General features: G+C 35.6%; 1 protein-coding gene across 1 annotated transcript in view; it reads right to left on the minus strand.

Annotated features, from left to right (window-relative positions):
- Positions 1-309: 309 nt before the first annotated feature.
- Positions 310-19,164, minus strand: part of Snx16 (sorting nexin 16) — a 38,947-nt gene continuing 20,092 nt past the window's right edge. Inside the window, exons 5-8 of the mRNA XM_042680702.1 lie at positions 16,222-16,291; positions 1,851-1,987; positions 1,219-1,338; positions 310-473 (exon numbers count right to left, since the gene is read on the minus strand). Coding sequence (XP_042536636.1) covers positions 377-473; positions 1,219-1,338; positions 1,851-1,987; positions 16,222-16,291 — 424 coding nt within the window. The 3' untranslated portion in view covers positions 310-376. The remainder of the gene's footprint in view (positions 474-1,218; positions 1,339-1,850; positions 1,988-16,221; positions 16,292-19,164) is intronic.

Here is a 19,164-nt window from a genome sequence, read left to right on the forward strand (position 1 = left end):
AAATATGATAATTTAAAACACACTTTTGCTCTCTCGCACACACACATACACATGTGCACACACGCACACTAGACTGAAGCAATATACAGGCAAAACACCAGGATAATTTATACACAGTACTTAAAGACATAAGCCTTGATAAAGAATTCTAACTTTTTTTCAGTGTATTAAATACAAGGCTGATAGAAGACAATTAAAAGCAGCAATGGATATATTCCCTATTCCAATAATTTTTTTAAAGTTTCTTTAATGTAAACTTTATACATGTGCATTCTTGCTTTTCTGGGTTTCACAGTCCATTTTCTTTTCAAACAGTATTTGCCTCTCTATTCCAAGTTGCTGAGACGTGGAAATGGAGGACACTGCTTGTATAGTGTTAGTCTTCTTCAGCATTATATGCCAGTTCTGCCACTTCTATGTCTGATACAGCAATTTCAGCTTCATGGGAACTTAAGTGTGGCTTATTATTAGCACTGCAAAAATAGAGAAAATGTCAATGAAGAGAATAGAACCATACTATTTCACTTTATTATTCTCCTTAAAAATCTTTTACTTTATGGAATGACTAAACATTTACTATAAAAATATTTAAATATTCAACGAGAAATTTAAGGACCATGTACATATCTTTGGAGATCTATACATGTGGTTTCTTATGGAATGGGAGTCTTGCCTCAGCCTTTTAAGTAGCTGATAAGTGCCACCCAGTCTGATGAATATATGTTTAAATTTAGCTCTTCAAACTACCATTTGCCAATAAGATTCTAATTTATTTTCACCTTTAACCAGTCTAAACATGGGTCTCATACTATAGCTCAAATGTTATCATTATGTATTAGCAATTTTACCTTCAATTTATATCCAATGATTGAAAGATAACCTTTCAATCATTCTGTTAGGCAGAGTGGTTTCCTATCATACTTCCTACTTCTGAATGGAAAAAGAAGGTTATTTAGAGGATTCATTTGTCAAGATTCAAAAATCTAATGAATTCTGTGAGACCCCTGTTGATTCAGATATAGCTTCAAAGTAAGCAATGAAAAACTTAGGGCTGTGGCCAGAGATGAATTTTTAGGGAGAAAGAAAACTTAACGGTTTTTATCTAACTGTTCATCAGATTTATGATACAGTAACACTGAATTTCGTAGAGAATACTTTACAGAGTATTAGAAAACCCCCTGATTATATAAATTAGGCTGTAATAAACTAAACATATACCTAGATTCTTCATCCAAGACATCCTGATCAACTTCAAATGCAGAAGATTCCATTCTTAGACTTTGTCCATTATCTGATCCTGACACATACAGTGATTCTTCAGGTTCTAAAGACAATGTTCTAAAAGTACATTATAGCATAAAGTCATTTTTATTAATAAAGTCATTTTTATTAATAAACAGTTATATATATATATTTGTTGTTGTGAATATATACAACATTATTAGTTTTTAACTGTTAAGTCCAATGTGACCAACATGGCTAATAAATTGTATACTGTGGGAGCGACAGAGAAATTCAGTAGCTATAGTTAACTGTAAATGATTATCAGAACTTTCATATAGAACTTTTATATGTGAGAAGTCAATACAAAAGCTTAGAAAAATACCAGATTGAAATAAATAAAGAAAAATACCAGGTTGGACAGCTATAGGTTGATTTTCCTGTTGCCCATGTTTCCAATGTTTAGCTTTCTAACTTAACAATCAATTTCTCCAATTTAAAAGGAAGCCAAGAGTCTCTAACTTTTAGAATCAGAAGCTTCCTAAGTGATATCAAAACCTAACTGGCAGTTAGCCCAAAATACTAGGAGATGAACCAGTCCAACTGCAAATGCAACTATCACCACACACCTGATTCTGGTCTCTAATGTTTCTATGTGAAGTTGCTTTTCACTGAGCAATTTCTTTAGTGATTCCACTTCTCTTTGCTTTTCAAGTAGTTCTTTCTGTAAATGGTAGTTAGTCTCTTCTAAAGTTTCACAGAAAGCCTTGAAAAGAAGCACAAAAGAAAAGGAACACACTTTTTACTGAAGTACTATTTTTCTCAAGAGCATTATTGAAGAGTCAAGAAACACAATTAAAATAATATGCGTACAATACAAATGATCTGTTCTCTTCAACCACCTTTATAGATTACAGATATATTACATCCCTTAGTACTTATGTCCAAGGGGGACATATAAGTTGTTTTCTTGAGAACTATTATAGTAGTAAGCCAGTGAGACTGAAAGCAGATATAATTACAGAAATCTTTCAACAAGGGTGTAAAAGAAAAAAACCCAAACATACAAAATAAATAATTCAACAGTAATACTTTAGAATGTAGTAAAAACACTAATTACAATATCCACAAAATAAGAATGGCTTGGTTGTAGTTAAGAGTTTAGGAAAAAATTATAATTTCATTGAAGGGCTTTAAAGACCAAAGTGATCAAAGATCTATTGATAAGATTTAAATCAATGAAGACAATGCTTTTCAAAATTAATAAAGGAATGTATTATAATTCCAAACAAAATACCAGTAGGATTTTATAAGGAACGAATGAGCAGATCTAAAATTCACATGAAAAAAATCAATGAAATTTATTTGAAAGTGTAGTGAAATTTGAAGAAAAATATGAATGAAAACCCTTGTTTGAACAGATACTAAGATTATTTATAAAACTATTATAATTAACATATTAGAGCACTGGTAGAAGGACAAAGAAACAATTGAAACAGAAGGTAGTTTTGATGAATGATTTAGAGTTGAGAACATTTTTCCAATTAGTGAAAGGAAGGGAAGATTTCAATAAGGGAAAGTGGTGTTGGGATCACTAGTCATACATACAGAAGAGATGAGTCAATTAAAGGCCAAGTATGAAATGCAAAAGTTAAAGCTACTATATATATGTATGTATGAATGTATGTATGTAAATCTCACAAAGAAACTGCCTTTGTAACAACTGATATATGTTAATAAAATCCTAAGGAAAAAAAGCTCTTAGAAAATAATTTAAGAGATAACTTGGAGTGCAGAGAAACAATCATAGAAAATATATAAGAATGGGAAATTTGCCAAGTCCTCAGCAATTACTATATATACAAAAGATTTCTAAGCCAGCTTGAAATCAAGAAACTTAGCCTAAAATTAAAAGATGCACAGTATTATATGTTGATGATATACAACAGTAGAAAGATGTGGAAGTGTATATTTGCATAGTATATTTGGCAAATAATTCTGCAAGTGTATTGAAGACAAAAACATGTAATAGTGAAATAATTCCATTCCTAGCAACATCTTACCTAAATCCTGTTTCTTCCAAAATTAAAAGCCATTCCAGTAAGGGAGTGTTATATTAGGAAAGATATGTAAAAGTAGGAGATTGCAGTTTTAGAATAGTCATTAGAAATTCATGTTGCTAGAACTTTTTAATCCTATAAATGAAAACATAAAGCAAGTTTGTATTCTTAGAAACACCTTCCCCCCCCAATTGTACTTTACAATGAATCATATCAATTAAAAAGAAACTGTGGTGGGGGGTGGTGGTAGTGGTGGTGGTTCATGCCTCAGGAGGCTGAGATCTAAGGATTGTGGTTCAAAAGTCAGCATCCATGAGAATCTTATCTCCAATTAACCATCAAAGAACTTTGAGCTGTGGCTCAAAGTGCTAGAATGCTAGCCTTGAGCAAAAAACAGCTCAGAAACAGGGTCCAGGCTCTGAGTTCAAGCAACCACCACAGACAACAAAGAAAAACAAAAAAGAAAACAAACTGTTATATACGTAATTTACTTCTAGAAGAGAGGTCACACTGCTCCATCAGTACTGGAAAGTCTACTAGCAAGGAACCTAAAAAGCAAGTGTCAATACATTCTTCACTTGCCTGAGTTGCTCATATGTGGAACAAGGAAATTAGGTTCTTAACCTGTATACTAACTGATTGGAATTTAGGTGGAGAATATAAGGTTTGAGGATTTTAGTTTCATTTTTACCTGTGTCTTTTTTCCAAAAAAAAATTAAGTAATTTCTAATTATAAGCCATTAAAATGTTAGTATAGTAAGACCTTATTTCTTCAAATTCTGTCCATATAAGTAATAGATCTGAATATCCCTAATAGAAGATAGACTAAATTAATGTCCCTAGCCTTAACTCTCCTCCTTTACTATAGGTATACAATAGACACACTGCTTTCATAGGGGGTTGGGAGAAGTAGGTCAGAAATAAGACTTACTGGACTGAAGTCCAGGAAGTGTCACTATACTTGAAAGAAGTCTTTTGGAGATTTTTCTTAAAATGAGTGGCTGTTTAAGGAATTCTTTAGACTAAAAAGATACTGATAAGGCCACATAGATTTTATTTAAAAAAAAAAGAGCTAATGCAGAATTTCTTTAAATTTATTGTCCAAATAAATATTTATTTTCATAAAGTAAAGCTTAAGAATATAAATTTACAAAAAAATTCTAGGAGATATTCCATATTATTTTGTTGAGTATATAAGTTTAATATGGCTTTGGTAATTTATTAATTCAATTGTTCCAACCAAACCAGGGTGATTTTAAACTAAGAAAACCTATTCATAATGTACTGATGGTCATCCTCTTTTTCAAAGAATTATTCAGTCCCTCATAAGCTGAAACTCCAGCTCAATCCAGCTTCTAGTCTTTCTCTACCCAGTTACAACACCTTATGCATTAACTACTGTATATTCTGCACTAAAGATATTGAAAAGATAAACGGTTTTGCTTGTAAAAGGGCATATGTAAAAACTAAAAATGAGTCGAAAACTTTTGAAAAAGAAAGAATACTGGATTTCAAAGCAGTGAAACTCAAGGAATCTGTAAGTTTGGGAAGGAATGACAATAATCTCTTCAGCCCAATTTACACTTAAAATAGAATAACTGTTCAAACAAATTCTAGATCAAAGTAAGAAAATGAGCAAAGAATCAGAGATTATATATTGCTGGGGAGACAACATCACATATGGGTGCAGACAAGTGGGTAAACATACAGACAAAATAACATCTTGGGATTCCAAACATTAGCTACTAAAATGAATTACTTGAGAAATCTTAGTGTTCAACAAAAATGATGAGACATAAAAAGAAACAAGGAAAATCTTAAGTATTTGTAGGAACAAAAGGCAGCCAATAGATATCCATCTCTAAATGACTTCAAATATTAGGTATATCAGAGAATGATTTTGAAACAGCTATTATATAAGTTCAGCAAAAGATGAAATGAAAGGCAAAATTAATTCAATAAACAGGTAATTCAAAATAAAAAAATACAAACATAAGCAAATGGAAATTTTAGAGTTGAAAAATATAGTAACAAATGAAAATTTCCTAACAAGAGGGGTTTATGATGCAGATCTCACATGACAGAAAATCCAATACCATCAACTTCAAGAAATTATCCAATTTTGAGGTCAGAGAAAAAAGTGAAAAAAAAAAGAATACTGAGCAGAACTTCAAGGATATGTGGCACAATATGAAGATATAAATTTAGAAACTGGTGAAGAATTTCCCAAATCTAATGTAGAATATTACTCTGTTAAGTCCAAGACGCTCAAATTGACTTACACTTTAACACATGTTAATCAAATTAAAGTCAATGACAGAAATCAGGAAAGCAGTAAGGACAAAACGATTCATCACATACATGGACACAACAATAAGACAAAAGGTTGAATTTTCATCAGAATCAGTGCAAAACAGAATACAGTGGAATGACATCTTGAATGCATTGGAAGAAGAGACTGTCAACAAGATAAATGAAAGAAGATAGTATTGTGAAGAGAAACTGAAACTTGCCTACAGTAGGTATTGCCACTTCAAAAAAATTATTTTGCCAGATTCTTTAAATAGTGAAACATAAACTTGTTATAAAATTAAACAATAACCCTAGTAAGTACTAACTCAAAAGCAGTGAAAATAATTGCCTATACAAAACATTTTATTAAATAATTCATAGAACCAGGTGGCAGTGGCTTATGCTTATAAGCCTAACTACTCAGGAGACTGAGATTTGAGGATTGCAGTTCGGAAGCCAGTTCAGGCAGGAAAGTCTATAAGACTCTTATCTCCAATTAAATCACAGAAAAAGCAGGAAGTGGCACTGTGGCTCAAAGTGGTAGAGCTCTAGCGTTGAGCAAAGCAGCAGCTCAGGGACAGTGCTAGGCCCAGAGTTCAAGCTTACAACTGGTAGAAAAAAACATCCTACCAAATAACAATAATAATAATTCATAGCACTATCTATAATAGTACAAAAGTAGACACAATGTAAATATTTCTCATGTTAACTTAATAAATGAAACCATTTTATAACTTAAAATAATGAAACAATAGGGGCTATAAAATGGATCACCTTCAAAAATATTCTGAGTGGAAAAAGGCAGATACAAAAGATTACAGATAATAGACTACATATTGTGCAAACTATATAAGTAAAAGATTATACACACTGTATGCTAGTTATATGAATACATACCCACATAAATATTGTATGATTCTATGTAAACAATGTATCCAGAAAAATAATATTTCTATTGTCTAAACACAGATTAGTGGTTGTCTAGTATTGAGAGTAATAGACTGCTTTTAAAATGGCTTTTATAAATTTTTTTTGCAGTACCAGGGCTTGAATTCAGGGCTTTGTGCTTGCTAGGCAGGTGTTCTACTGCTGAGTCATGCTTCCATTCCTGTACTGCACTGGTTAATTTTGAGATGGTATCAATGCCTGCTAAGGAATGTACCTTGTCTGTCATTCACCTATTTTAGGCTTCCTGTTATAGCCAGGATGATAGATATGTGACCTATATTCAGTTTATTCCATTGACATGGATTCTTGTAGACTTTGCCTGAAGCTTGTCTGGAACCATCATCTTCCTGATCTTAGCCCATCACAAAGCTAGAATAACAAGCATTTGCCACCATGTTCAACTATTGGTTTAAAAGGGGTTTCAAGTACCTTTTTTTTCATCCAGGCTGTCTTCAAACCATTTTATTCTCCTGTTCTCAGCCAATCAAGGAGCTAGGATTGCAGGTATGAGAGACTAGTACCCATTGAAAATGTTTTTATTGAAGTGATGTGACTATTATAAAACTGACATGATGATGGTGGCACATATCTGTAAATTTCTTAAAATACTAAACTGTACAATTATAATGGAATAACAAATAGGAAACAATGATTCTATGTTGATTACTTTGGTTGGGCAAATAAGCTTTTTTTTTAAGCTATGGCATTTACTACAACATAAAGAACTGTCACAGTTTAACTGGAAAACATCACAAACCTATCAATTAAATTTGTTTCATTTAAATACCATTAAACATTTTGAGAGAAAACTTGCATAAAATCCCTAGTTAATCTATTATTTCCAAATCTGCTTTGTGTATTTAGCCTCTTGCTTCAAGAAATAGGACACTTTAATGTGTCAATTAATGTAATCTGAATAGCAGCAAGCATGAACTGAACTGGTAACAAGACAATCACTTCTGCTGCTGAAGAACTTTAAATTCAAGTTTCAATAATTGTTACTTAGATACTTAGGTGAAAGAAACTCAGCATATAAATAATACAATTAAAAGCAGCAAAACTAAGTCTCTCCATCTTTATACTTTTTGAAATAGTAAAAAGAAGGCAAGGGTCTGGGAAGGTGGCTCAGTGGTAGAGCGCTTGCCTTGCATGCCAGAGGCCCTGGGTTCGATTCCTCAGCACCACATAAGCAAAAAGAAAAAAGCTGGAAGTGGCACTGTGGCTCAAGTGGTAGAGCGCTAGCCTTGAGCTGAAGAGCTGAGGGACAGCGCCCAGGCCCAGAGTTCAGGCCCCATGACCGGACCCCCACCCCCCAAAAAAGAAGGCAACAGTTAATTTTTTATCTTTCACTGTATGGCATGATTTAAAATTTTTCTTCCAATGAACTAAGTCCAGATATTTCAATGAAAAAAACCTTTGACTAATAATTAAAAGATTGCTGTAAAAACTACTAGTCTGAAATGAAGATGGAGACTGGAGGAAGATAGTGGAGAAGCTGGAGGTTAAACAAGCTCTCCAACAGAAAGCAGTTTTAGTGTTCCAGTGAACAGTTCTAGGCTAGAGAATCACACCAAATGTGCCATCACAGTACAGAGAATTTGACCAGAGAGGGAAAATTCAGGCAGCTTGGTTAAGGAGACAGAACTGAGCACTTGCTGGTGTTGGTGGTGGTGGTGGCGGCAGCGGCTGTGGCCATGGCCACTGTATTAACAGAGAGAGCCCAGGACAAAGGCACCAGACTTGGTTTGGGAGCAAATTTTACTCACCATCAGCAAGAACTGACAAGGAGCAGAAATCTTCATCTGGCTGACTGCAGACCATGGACAGCCCAGAAACCAAGAGACTAATGTGAGTAACCTCAAGACATCCTCATTCCTTCTCACTAAGCAGTGGTGGGAAAGTGCTTCTCCCCCACTACTAGAGAAGAACTCCATCTTTGATACTGACAATTCAGGCCTTGGAAGAAAACAATAGAGGCCATTCAACAGGTCACAGAAACCTGACCCACCCTGCTCACTTACACCCAGGGAGAAGTTGCTCAGGTAGAGGCAGCTCTGCCCCTGGAAAAGTGACTTCATTCACTAGGTAAACAGAGCCAGAGGCTGCCCCTCCCCACTGCAGCCTAGGCTCCACAGCAGGAGGGGTAAAAGCAAAACAACTGAAACTCAGTAAACATAAATCCTGAGAATGGCTCCAGGCTGGGTTCTACGAGTGTCTCGGGAGCTAGCTTCTCAGGGAAGAGCTACTGATTGCTGATAGGCTTATACAATACCCACAACCAAGCTTCACCACAGTAACTCCAAGTTAGAAGAAACAGCCATTTCCCAATTTTGTGATACTCAAAGCAGATCTCCTTCCCACTGAACTAGCCTGGGAGGAGGATAACAAAGTCCTGGGTAAATTAGAGCTGTCTGCCAGCTCAAACAAACTGACTTAAGAAACCAATAAAGTCACAGGAAAACCAAACACCACAGCAAACCACAGACCCCAACAAGAGACTGGTTATGGACAGAGGGGAGACACAAGATCTTCTTCTCACCCCTCCCCCCACCCTCACCCCGAAAAAAACCCCAAAGAGCTTTTTTTTCTACCTAATGGCTTCTAAATTGTTTTTCTATTTTTTTCACAATTTTTTTTATCTCTCCTCATCCTGTCCTTTTCTTCTATCAGTATTTATACTTACATAATTTTTGTGTTTCATTTTTAAGCTTAAACTTTTGTTTTTTCATTTTTTGTTTCTTTCTCTCCTTTCACTCTGCTATATCCATTTCTTCTCTGAAATTAGGGTGTGGCTAAATTCACTCTTTCCTTTTACCCCTCCACATTCCTCTAATCCTATTTCCCCCCACAATTCTCTTTTTTTTGGGGGGGGGGGGGTCCGGTCGTGGGGCCTGAACTCTGGGCCTGGGTGCTGTCCCTCAGCTCTTCAGCTCAAGACTAGCACTCTACCACTTGAGCCACAGCGCCACTTCTGGCTTTTTTCTTATGTGGTGCTGAGGAATCGAACCCAGGGCCGGGAGCATGCAAGGCAAGTGCTCTACCACTGAGCCACCTTCCCAGCCCCACAATTCTCTTAAAAACTATGAATTTCTGTTCTGCTGAAACCCCTTTGATGCTTAGCCAATTAAACCATAGTTGTTTGATGTTGAATCAGACTGTATCTGTTGGAACAGATTGTATCTGCAGCCATTTTGACTGCATCAATCAATCTGTCCAATATCTGGTTGACGCTTGCCTTAAAATAGTGTTCTAGCACAAAATTGGTGTTACTTTCATACATAATGGGCAGAACAAGCTGGAGAAACACAAGAAAAATGGTAAGTCCAGGTATCTCAACTCCCACATGATAATCAGGTGACAGAACAGTTAATGAATAATCCAGAGGAGAATTCCCCAAAAGCTCTACAAACACTATTGGCAAACGTGGTGAATGAAACAATTGAAAGACTGCAAAGTACTCAGTGTTAGCATAATAGGGAGAAAAACAAGACTAACCAAAAATTAAAACAGGAACTTCATGAGCATATTGATGCTAACCAAAAATTAATACAGGAATCTTGTGAGCGTGAAGAAGCTAATCAAAGATTAATACAGGAATTGCATGAACAAGCTGAGTAGAGTCAAAGAGTAATATAGGAATTGCGTAAGCGTGAAGAAGCCAATCAAAGAGTAATACAGGAATTGCAGGAGAAGGTTGAGAATAGACAAAGATCAATGGAGGCATTCATGGAATCCATAAACAGACAGCTGAAGGAATCCAGGGAGGCCACAAAGGGAATGCTGAATGGAGCCCAACAGAAGGAAAGGGAGTCCAATGAAATCATAACCAATCAACTAAAGGATTTGAGAATAAACACTGAAAACAAATTTAAGGAAGTAAAGATGTCCCTTCAAGATCTAAAACAAAGCTCCAACAAAGAATTTGAAGCCATCAAAGCTGATCAGTTAGAAGGAAAGGAACTGAAAAGCAAAGTAGAAAGTCTTGACAGTAGGTTAGACCACTCAGAAGACATAACCTCTGAGATTGAAGACAGCCTAGAAATGACAGAGAAAGAACATACAACTATCCAAGACAAATCCAAGAAATATGATAGATCTATTCAACATCTAGAAGACACCATCAGAAGGCCTAATCTGAGGATAATGGGTGTAGAGGAGTACCTAGAGACAGAAGTTAATGGTCTAGGAAATTTATTTAACAGGATCCTGACAGAGAACTTCCCGAACATGCAAAAAGATAGGCTTATTCAGATACAAGTAGCTTAGACCAGACCAGAAAAGGATATCCCACTGTCATATTATAATATACACAGGATCAATTCAGACCAAGGAAAGGATCCTTAAAGCTGTCAAGGAGAAAAGATCAACTACCCATAAAGGGAAACCAATTAGAATCTCCTCAGAGTTCTCAGCAGAGACAATCGAAGCAGGAAGAGCATGGAATGATGTATGCCATGCCCTAAAGACAAACAACTATCAACTGAGAATACTGTAACCAACTAAACTCTCCTTCATAAAGGAAGGTCAAATAAAAACCTTCCAAAGCAAAGAAAAACTGAAACATATATCTCCACCAAACCTTCCCTACAAAAGATACTTAAAGATGTCCTACACATAGAAAACCAACAAGACCACAATAAAGGCTGAGAAACTGCACCCAAACTGAGAATCCAAGAATCATAGGAAGAACCCAGTTGGTACAGCCCCCAAGAAGGTGGATAACATGGTAGGAACTACCAAACACCTCTCAGTCTTAATGCTCAATATTAATGGACTTAACTTTCCAATTAAGTGACAGACTGTCTAGTTGGATTAAAAAGCAAGATCCTTCTCTCCACTGCCTTCAAGAGTCACACCTTGCCCATAAAAAAAACATATTTTGAAAGTGAAAGGCTGGAATAAAATCTACCAAGCAAAAGGCCCCCATAAATAGGTGGGAGATGCAATCCTACTATCAGATAAAATAGACTTCAAATTAAAATTAGTGAGAAGAGAAAAAGAAGGTTGCTACATACTAATTAAGGGATCTCTCCTTCAGGAGGATATTACAATTCTAAATATCTATTCACTAAACAATGGAGTACCCAAATTCATCCAAGAAACACTACTTTCCCTCAAATATCACATAGAACTAAAGACATTAATTGTTGGGGATTTTAACATACCACTATCCCCACTAGACAGATCAAAACAGCAAAAAATCATCAACAGAGATACCACAGATCTAAACAACTGCACAGATCAACTAGATTTAGCAGACATCTATCGAATATTTCACCCAGCACTATCAGAATACATGTTCTTCTCAGCAGCACACAGAGCATTGGCCAAAATAGACCACATTTTAAGGTGACAAAGTAAACTTGTAAAAATTCAGAAACATTCAAATTATGCCCTGCATTCTCTCAGACCACAAGGGAATAAAATTAGAACTCAACACCAAAAGCCACCAAAGTCCTATAACACATGGAGGTTGAACAACACACTGTTGAACCACTAGTGGGTCATGGAAGAGATTAGAAAGGATATTCAAATATTCAACAAAATATGTTCAACATATTCAACAAAAATGAACACACAAATTACCAGCTCCTCTGAGACACAGCAAAGGCAGTCCTCAGTTTATAGCTCTGAGTTCCTACATCAACAAATTGGAGAGATCTGAAACCAACAATAATGAGACATCTGAACCTCCACCTCCTTGAAAAAGAGCAGTAAGCTAAACCCCAATCCAGTAGACTAAAACAAAAAATTAAAATTAAATCAGAATTAAAATCCAAAAAAACAAAGAATCAACAAAACAAAGAGTTGGTTCTTTGAAAAAATTAACAAAATTGATAGACCCTTAGCAAATCTTATCAGAAAAAGAATAGAACACACCCAAATAAACCAACTCAGAGATGAGAATGGAAACATCATCACAGAAACAACTAAGATTCAGAACAGTGTAAGGGAATAGTTCTCTAATCATTATGCTAATAAATTAGGGAATCTGGAAGAAATGGACAATTTCCTAGCAAATATCGACATACTGAAACTAAACAAGATGAGTTAAACCAACTTAACAGGCCCATATCACGCACTGAAATACAAACAACAATAAGAGACCTCCCATCTAAAAAAAGCCCAGGACCGGATGGTTTTACAGCAGAATTCTACAAGACCTTCAAAGCAGAGCTCACACCAATACTCCTCCAACTCTTCAATGAAATTGAAAGTGGAAGTTCACTACCGACCTCTTTCTATGAAGTCATCATAACCCTCATCCCCAAACCAGGCAGAAACTCATCAAAGAAAGAGAATTATAGACCCATTTCTTTGATGAACATCTATGCAAAACTTCTCAACAAAATTTTGGTTGACTTCAACAACTCATCAAAAAATGATACAGTATGATCAAACAGGATTCATGTGAGGGATGCAAAAAGCTGGTTCAATATACTCAAATCAACTAATATAATTCATCACATCAACAAGAGCAAGGATAAGAACCACAAAATTATCTCAATAGATGCAGAAAAAATATTTGACAAGATTCAACACCCCATTATGATGAAGGCTCTGGAAAAATTAGGAATCCATGGAACATTCCTCAATAAAATTAAGGCTGTATATCACAAACCTACAGCCAGCATTATACTTAATGGCGAAAAACTAAAGTCATTTCCTCTAAACTCAGAAATGAGACAAGGATGTCCATTCTCTCCATTTCTCTTCAATTTAGTATTAAAATGCCAGCTACAGCAATAAGACAGGATGTAAACATAAAGGGGATCCAAATAGGAAAAGATGAAGTCAAACTCTCCTTCTTTGCAGATGACATGTTCTTGTATTTAAAGAATCCCACGGACTCCACTCCCAAATTACTTGAGCTGATTTGAAACATCTGCAAAGTAGAGGGTATAAAATTAACCCTCAGAAATCAATGGCATTCCTGTATGCCAACAATGAGAAGAGTGCGGCTGAAATCAGGAAAACAACTCCTTTCAGAATAGCCCCACAAAAAATAAAATACCGAAGAATTAACTAAAGTGAAGGACCTCTATGATGAAAACTTTAAAAACCTGAAAAAGGAAGTCAGAGCAGAACTTAGGAAGTCGAAAAACCTCCCATGATCCTGGATTGGAAGGATCAACATTGTGAAAATGGCAATATTTCCAAAAGCTATCTACAAATTCATTACGATACCTATCACTATTCCAACGCCATTCTTCAATGAAATAGAAGAAGCAATCCAAAAACTCATATGGAACAATAAAAGACCCCAACAGCAAAAACAATCCTTAACAGAAAGAACAGTGGTGGAAGATTATCAATACCAAATTTCAAACGCTACTACAAAGCCACAGTAATCAAAACAGTTTGGTACTGGCACAAAAACATACTTGAAGACCAATGGAATAGAACTGAAAACCCAGAAGTGAACCCATAGACCTATAGCCACCTAATCTTTGATAAAGGAGTTAAAAAAAATAGAATGGAAGGGGCTGGGAAGGTGGCTCAGTGGTAGAGCGCTTGCCTTGCATGCCTGAGGCCCTGGGTTCGATTCCTCAGCACCACATAAGCAAAAAGAAAAAAGCCAAAAGTGGTGCTGTGGCTCAAGTGGTAGAGCGCTAGCCTTGAGCTGAAGAGTTGAGGGACAGCGCCCAGGCCCTGAGTTCAGGCCCCACGACCGGACCCCCCCCCCAAAAAAAATAGAATGGAAGAAAGCCTCTTCAGTAAATGGTGCTGGCAAAACTGTCTATTCATCTGTGGAAGACTAAAGCTAGATCCTTATATATCACCCTGCACCAGAATCAACTCCAAATGGATTAAACATCTCGAAATAAAAGCAGACACCCTGAAAACATTACAGAAAGGAACAGGAGAAACCTTACGTCTTCTTGGTACAGACTGAAATTTTCTTAATAGAGGCCTAGAAACACAGTAAATCAAAGGAAGGTTGGACAAATGGGATTACATGAAGCTCCAGAGCTTCTGCATGGCAAAGGATAAAGCTAGCAGGATCAGTAAAAAGCCCACCGATTGGGAGAAGATTTTCACTAGCCACACATCGGATAAGGGTCTCATATCTAAAATATACTTGGAACACAAAAAATTAAATCTCCCAACAACAAATCCTCAAAGAAACAAAACTGCCTGATTAATACGTGGGCTAAAAACTTAAAAGAGAGACTTCTCTAAAGAGGAAAAATAAGAACGGCCAATAGACACATGAAGAAATGCAATTCAAAACAACATTAAAATTCCACCTTTTCCCAGTTAGAATGGCTATAATCAAGAACTCTAATAACAACAGATGCTGGAGGGGATGTGGCTAGAAGGGAACCCTACTGCATTGTTGGTGGGAGTGCAAACTTGTTCAACCACTTTGGAAAGTAGTATGGAGGTTTCTCAAAAGACATCACATAGAGCTCCTCTATGACTCAGCAATCTCACCTTTGGGCATTTACCAAAATGATCACAAACAAGAGCATACTAGGACTGGGAATGTGGCTTAGTGGCAGAGTGCTTGCCTAGCATGCATGAAGTCCTGGGTTCAATTCCCCAGTACCACATAAACAGAAAAAGCCAGAATGGTGCTGTGACTCAAGTGGTAGAGCACTAACCTTGAGCAGAAGCAGCTCAGGGACAGAGCCCAGGCCCCAGGACTGGCAAAACAACAACAACAACAAAAAAAACAAAAAAACAAGACCACACTAAAGCTACCAGCACAACTATGTTTATTGCAGCATTATTTACCATAGCTAAGATATGGAACCAACCCAGATGCTCCTTAGTGGATGAATGGATCAAGAAAATGTGATGTGTATTTTACATACACACACACACACACACACACACACACACACACACACACGGATCAAGAAAATGTGATGTATATTTTACACATACACACACACACTAGAATTCTATGCCTCCATCAGAAAGAATGGCATTGCCTCATTTGTTATGAAATGGAAAGACTTGGAAATAATTATACTTATTAAGTGAAGTAAGCCAGGCCCAAAAAGACATAGGTCCCATGGTTTCCCTTATTTGCAATAACTAGGACATGTGTAGGAAAAGCAGAAAAGGCCCAAAACTATGTACATATGACCATATAAGATAATGTTAAGGGAAATGAACCCTAAGATAGGAACAAAAATATCTTTTTTCTTTCTTGCTATTGTTTCTAACGTATTTATAATATACTATGTGATTTTTTTTTTTTGTTGCTTTGTATGTTCTTCCCCCACGGTATAACCCCTATTTTCACTGTATTTGATGTCGGTGTCCTGCATCTTATATATACACTTGTCTAATTCGGGGAGAGAAGGGAAAAAACAAAAAATTTAAATGAGAATACAGGTTCACCCATTGTAACAATGAGATGTACAAAACACTGTTGAAAACAAACTTTTCAACTTCGGAGGGGGTGATAGGGGGTGGGAGAGGTAGGAGTGGGTGGGTAGTTGTGGAGGTGGGAGCGAAGGGATGATGGTAAGGGGAAAATAAAGGTGGCAACAATGCTCAATATACTCATTAACTTGCTCATGTAACTGTAATCCCTCTGTGCAAAATTTTTACCATAAAAAACATACAAAAAAATAAAGCAAAATGATCATATTTTGCTTTAGCTAATTCATTCAAGAAACAATGTAGTACTTGTACTGTATTATTCATTCCTCTTTCATGTGATATACAATACATCACTTACCCTGCTTTCTTCTAGGCTATCAAATGGACCTGGTGGGTCATCCAGACAAAGAAATTCTCTCACTGCAAGGCTTTTCAAAAGTTAAAAAAGAAAAGTTAGCTGGCATACAAAGAAGTTTACAAAAGATAGTAAAAAGCAAAAATTACTTTGAAGCTACAGTGTTTTAACAAGTTGGTTATGTGCCAACTTGGAAGTAACAAATTTCAAATATCAAGTATAGAAGATGAAAGTATGTTAAGCTATTATCTAAAATCTTATGGACATAAATAAAAACTACAAGTAGATTGTTACATATAAGCTACAGGACAAAAAATATAATTCAGCATGATGGAACAGGAAACTAACCTAAGTTATGAATTACCTCTTTTTGACTTTCAAAGAATTGTTTGCTCCAATTAGTTTAACAAAGTCATTGTCTTATTATGAACAAATAGAATTTTAGATTATGTGCTACTTATGTCTTCTTTGGTAGATGTTTGTAAAGGAACTGAAAAAGCATCTAATCTGAAATAATGTTAAGATTATCCTTGCCATATTCATTGTGTTAATTTACTTGAACATTTTTCAGAGGTAGTTTAATAGAAAAAAAATGACCCTCCCATTTTTGTTGTACCAAGAAATTGAAAATAATGAAGTATTCTTGTTACATTTGTACATTTTAATACTCAGAAGTAGGTTAAGAAGGCAGGTAACCAAACTTCTAATAAAAATATCCCACCTCTTCTTCAAAAGCAAGATTTGGTCTAAGACAGCTTGTGACAAAATTTAGATATTCAGTATTATTTTTTTAAATTTATATAAGGACAAGATATAATTGATGTACTTCACAAAAAAGATATTAGTCTACACTGAAAAGGAATAGGGCTCGTGGGTTCAGACTGGACCAGAAAGGTTTATGACAGGGATGAGCATGAAGAGATAAATGGGACTTTAAGTGAAATTTTTCCAAAAGAAGAATCAGTATGAATTACTAGAGAAGTAGTGTCAATAAAAAAAGATCTCAAAGACAGACGAAGTTGGTTGGCAATAATGTGGCAGCAAGAAAAACAAGCTGTTGACTATAAAATCTTAACAACATAGTACAAAAGAATACACATTTAGGGAGGTTGAGAAGAGACTTGAGTATTCATCATCACAGAATAAGAAATGGAGAGATATTAAATGCAAACTATCCATAATACAGTTTGTCCTTTTATATGATTTACCCCAGAGTATATCTGAACACTATCAGAGATGGATAATATTCTTCCCCTTTACATAAAGTATCCTATGTGTGAATAAAACTAAAAATTGTTTCATTAAATTGGAATTTTTTCTCCTTGTACCTGCTATTTATGAGGCTTAGTTATGTTTTTTGGTGTCATTTAGAGCTCTTTTGCATGTCAAAAACGTTACGTCTCCAAGAAACAATATTAGTAACAGAAGTACTTCACAGTGCATTGTACACATAGGACTTTTATGTCTTCACAGCCATAATGTGTGGTTAGGATAGCCATTTTCTATGCATTTTACTAATAAGTTCCAAGTTAGAATGAGTCAACACATATATAGTGCAAATTGTAAATGTGTCCTTTTGTAAAAGTTGTACATTTTTTTATGTTTTGGATTGTCTGGATTCCTTGTCCTTGCAGCCCACATCTCTCTTAATTGCTCAATCTGCATGTATTGCTTGTATGTATGCTGGTGGTTAGAATACTGCAATTGGCTTAACAGCATAGAATACATGCACTCATTATTGATAATGGAGTATCTATTACTAGATAAAAAACGAACCACAGGTAATAACTTGTTCTTGGGCTGGAGATGATAAAAGTATGAATGAAACAATGAGAAAACAATTCAGACTGAAAGGAAAACACAGTATATGATGTTTAACAATTTCAGTATATAATAAGCCAATGTAAGACTTATGCTGATTTACACCAGATTCCATTATACTTTATTAAAAAATTATTTTTCAAGATAGACTTTTGCTATGTAGCCTAAGCAGTCCTTGAACTTTTTTTTTTTTTTTTTTTTGAGACACTGGGAATTGAAGTCACGGCCTCATGCTTGTGAAGCAGGTGCTCTAGCACATGAACCACACATCTAGTCCTTTTGCTTTTTAGTTTGTCTTTCAGTAGCGTCTTACAAAAACTTTGCCAGGCTTGTCTTGGAATCATGGCCCTCCTACTTCTGTCTCACATTTTTTTCTCTTTCCCTTTGTTCCTTTTTTCTTTCCTTCCTTCTTTTTTTCATTCTTTCTTTTCTCAGAAAGGAAGCTCTCACTTCTGCCTGGGAGTCACTGTCTAGAAAACCTTATATAGAGTCAATAAATACTTACCAATTGTTTATGTGAATCATGGTTCTGGTTATATATTTTAACATATTATTAATGTACGAGTTATAAACAAATCAAGGAATTTTTAGTAGTACATTAGCACAAATTTAATATCAGTAGGTGCTATGTGGAGTAAATTGAAATCATGTATATATAAAAAAAGTCTTAACCCTTTTGTTGAGTGATGGTAATTCATGCCTGCAATCTTAGCTACTTAGGAGGCTGAGATCTAGGATCATGGTTCAAAGCCAAACAGAGCAGGAAAGGCCATGAAACTCTTATTGCCAATTAGCCACCAAAAAGCCAGACAGCAGTCCTAGAGTTCAAGACTTAGGACTTTTTAGATAGATTCAAGATAACCCTCTAATCTCAATTCGGCCCTAATCTCTGTTTCTATTTGGACTGTGATAATGGATATAGAACTAAAATAACTGGAAAGAAATTTATTGAAGGGAAACTTATCTTGATTTAAAAGGCAAAGATCTGTAACATTCTTTCCCTTTTATTACCAAGAGTTCTGGCTAAGTATTCAAAGAAGCAATTTCAAAGTGGAGACCAGCTGTTTATTTAAACTACCTGAAGAAGGGATCACATCTTTCTGCACTTTTACATCTAGAGAAAAT

This window comes from Dipodomys spectabilis, unplaced genomic scaffold (assembly GCF_019054845.1).
Source record: "Dipodomys spectabilis isolate Male_0828 unplaced genomic scaffold, ASM1905484v1 ptg000063l, whole genome shotgun sequence".
Taxonomy (NCBI): Eukaryota; Metazoa; Chordata; class Mammalia; order Rodentia; family Heteromyidae; genus Dipodomys; species Dipodomys spectabilis.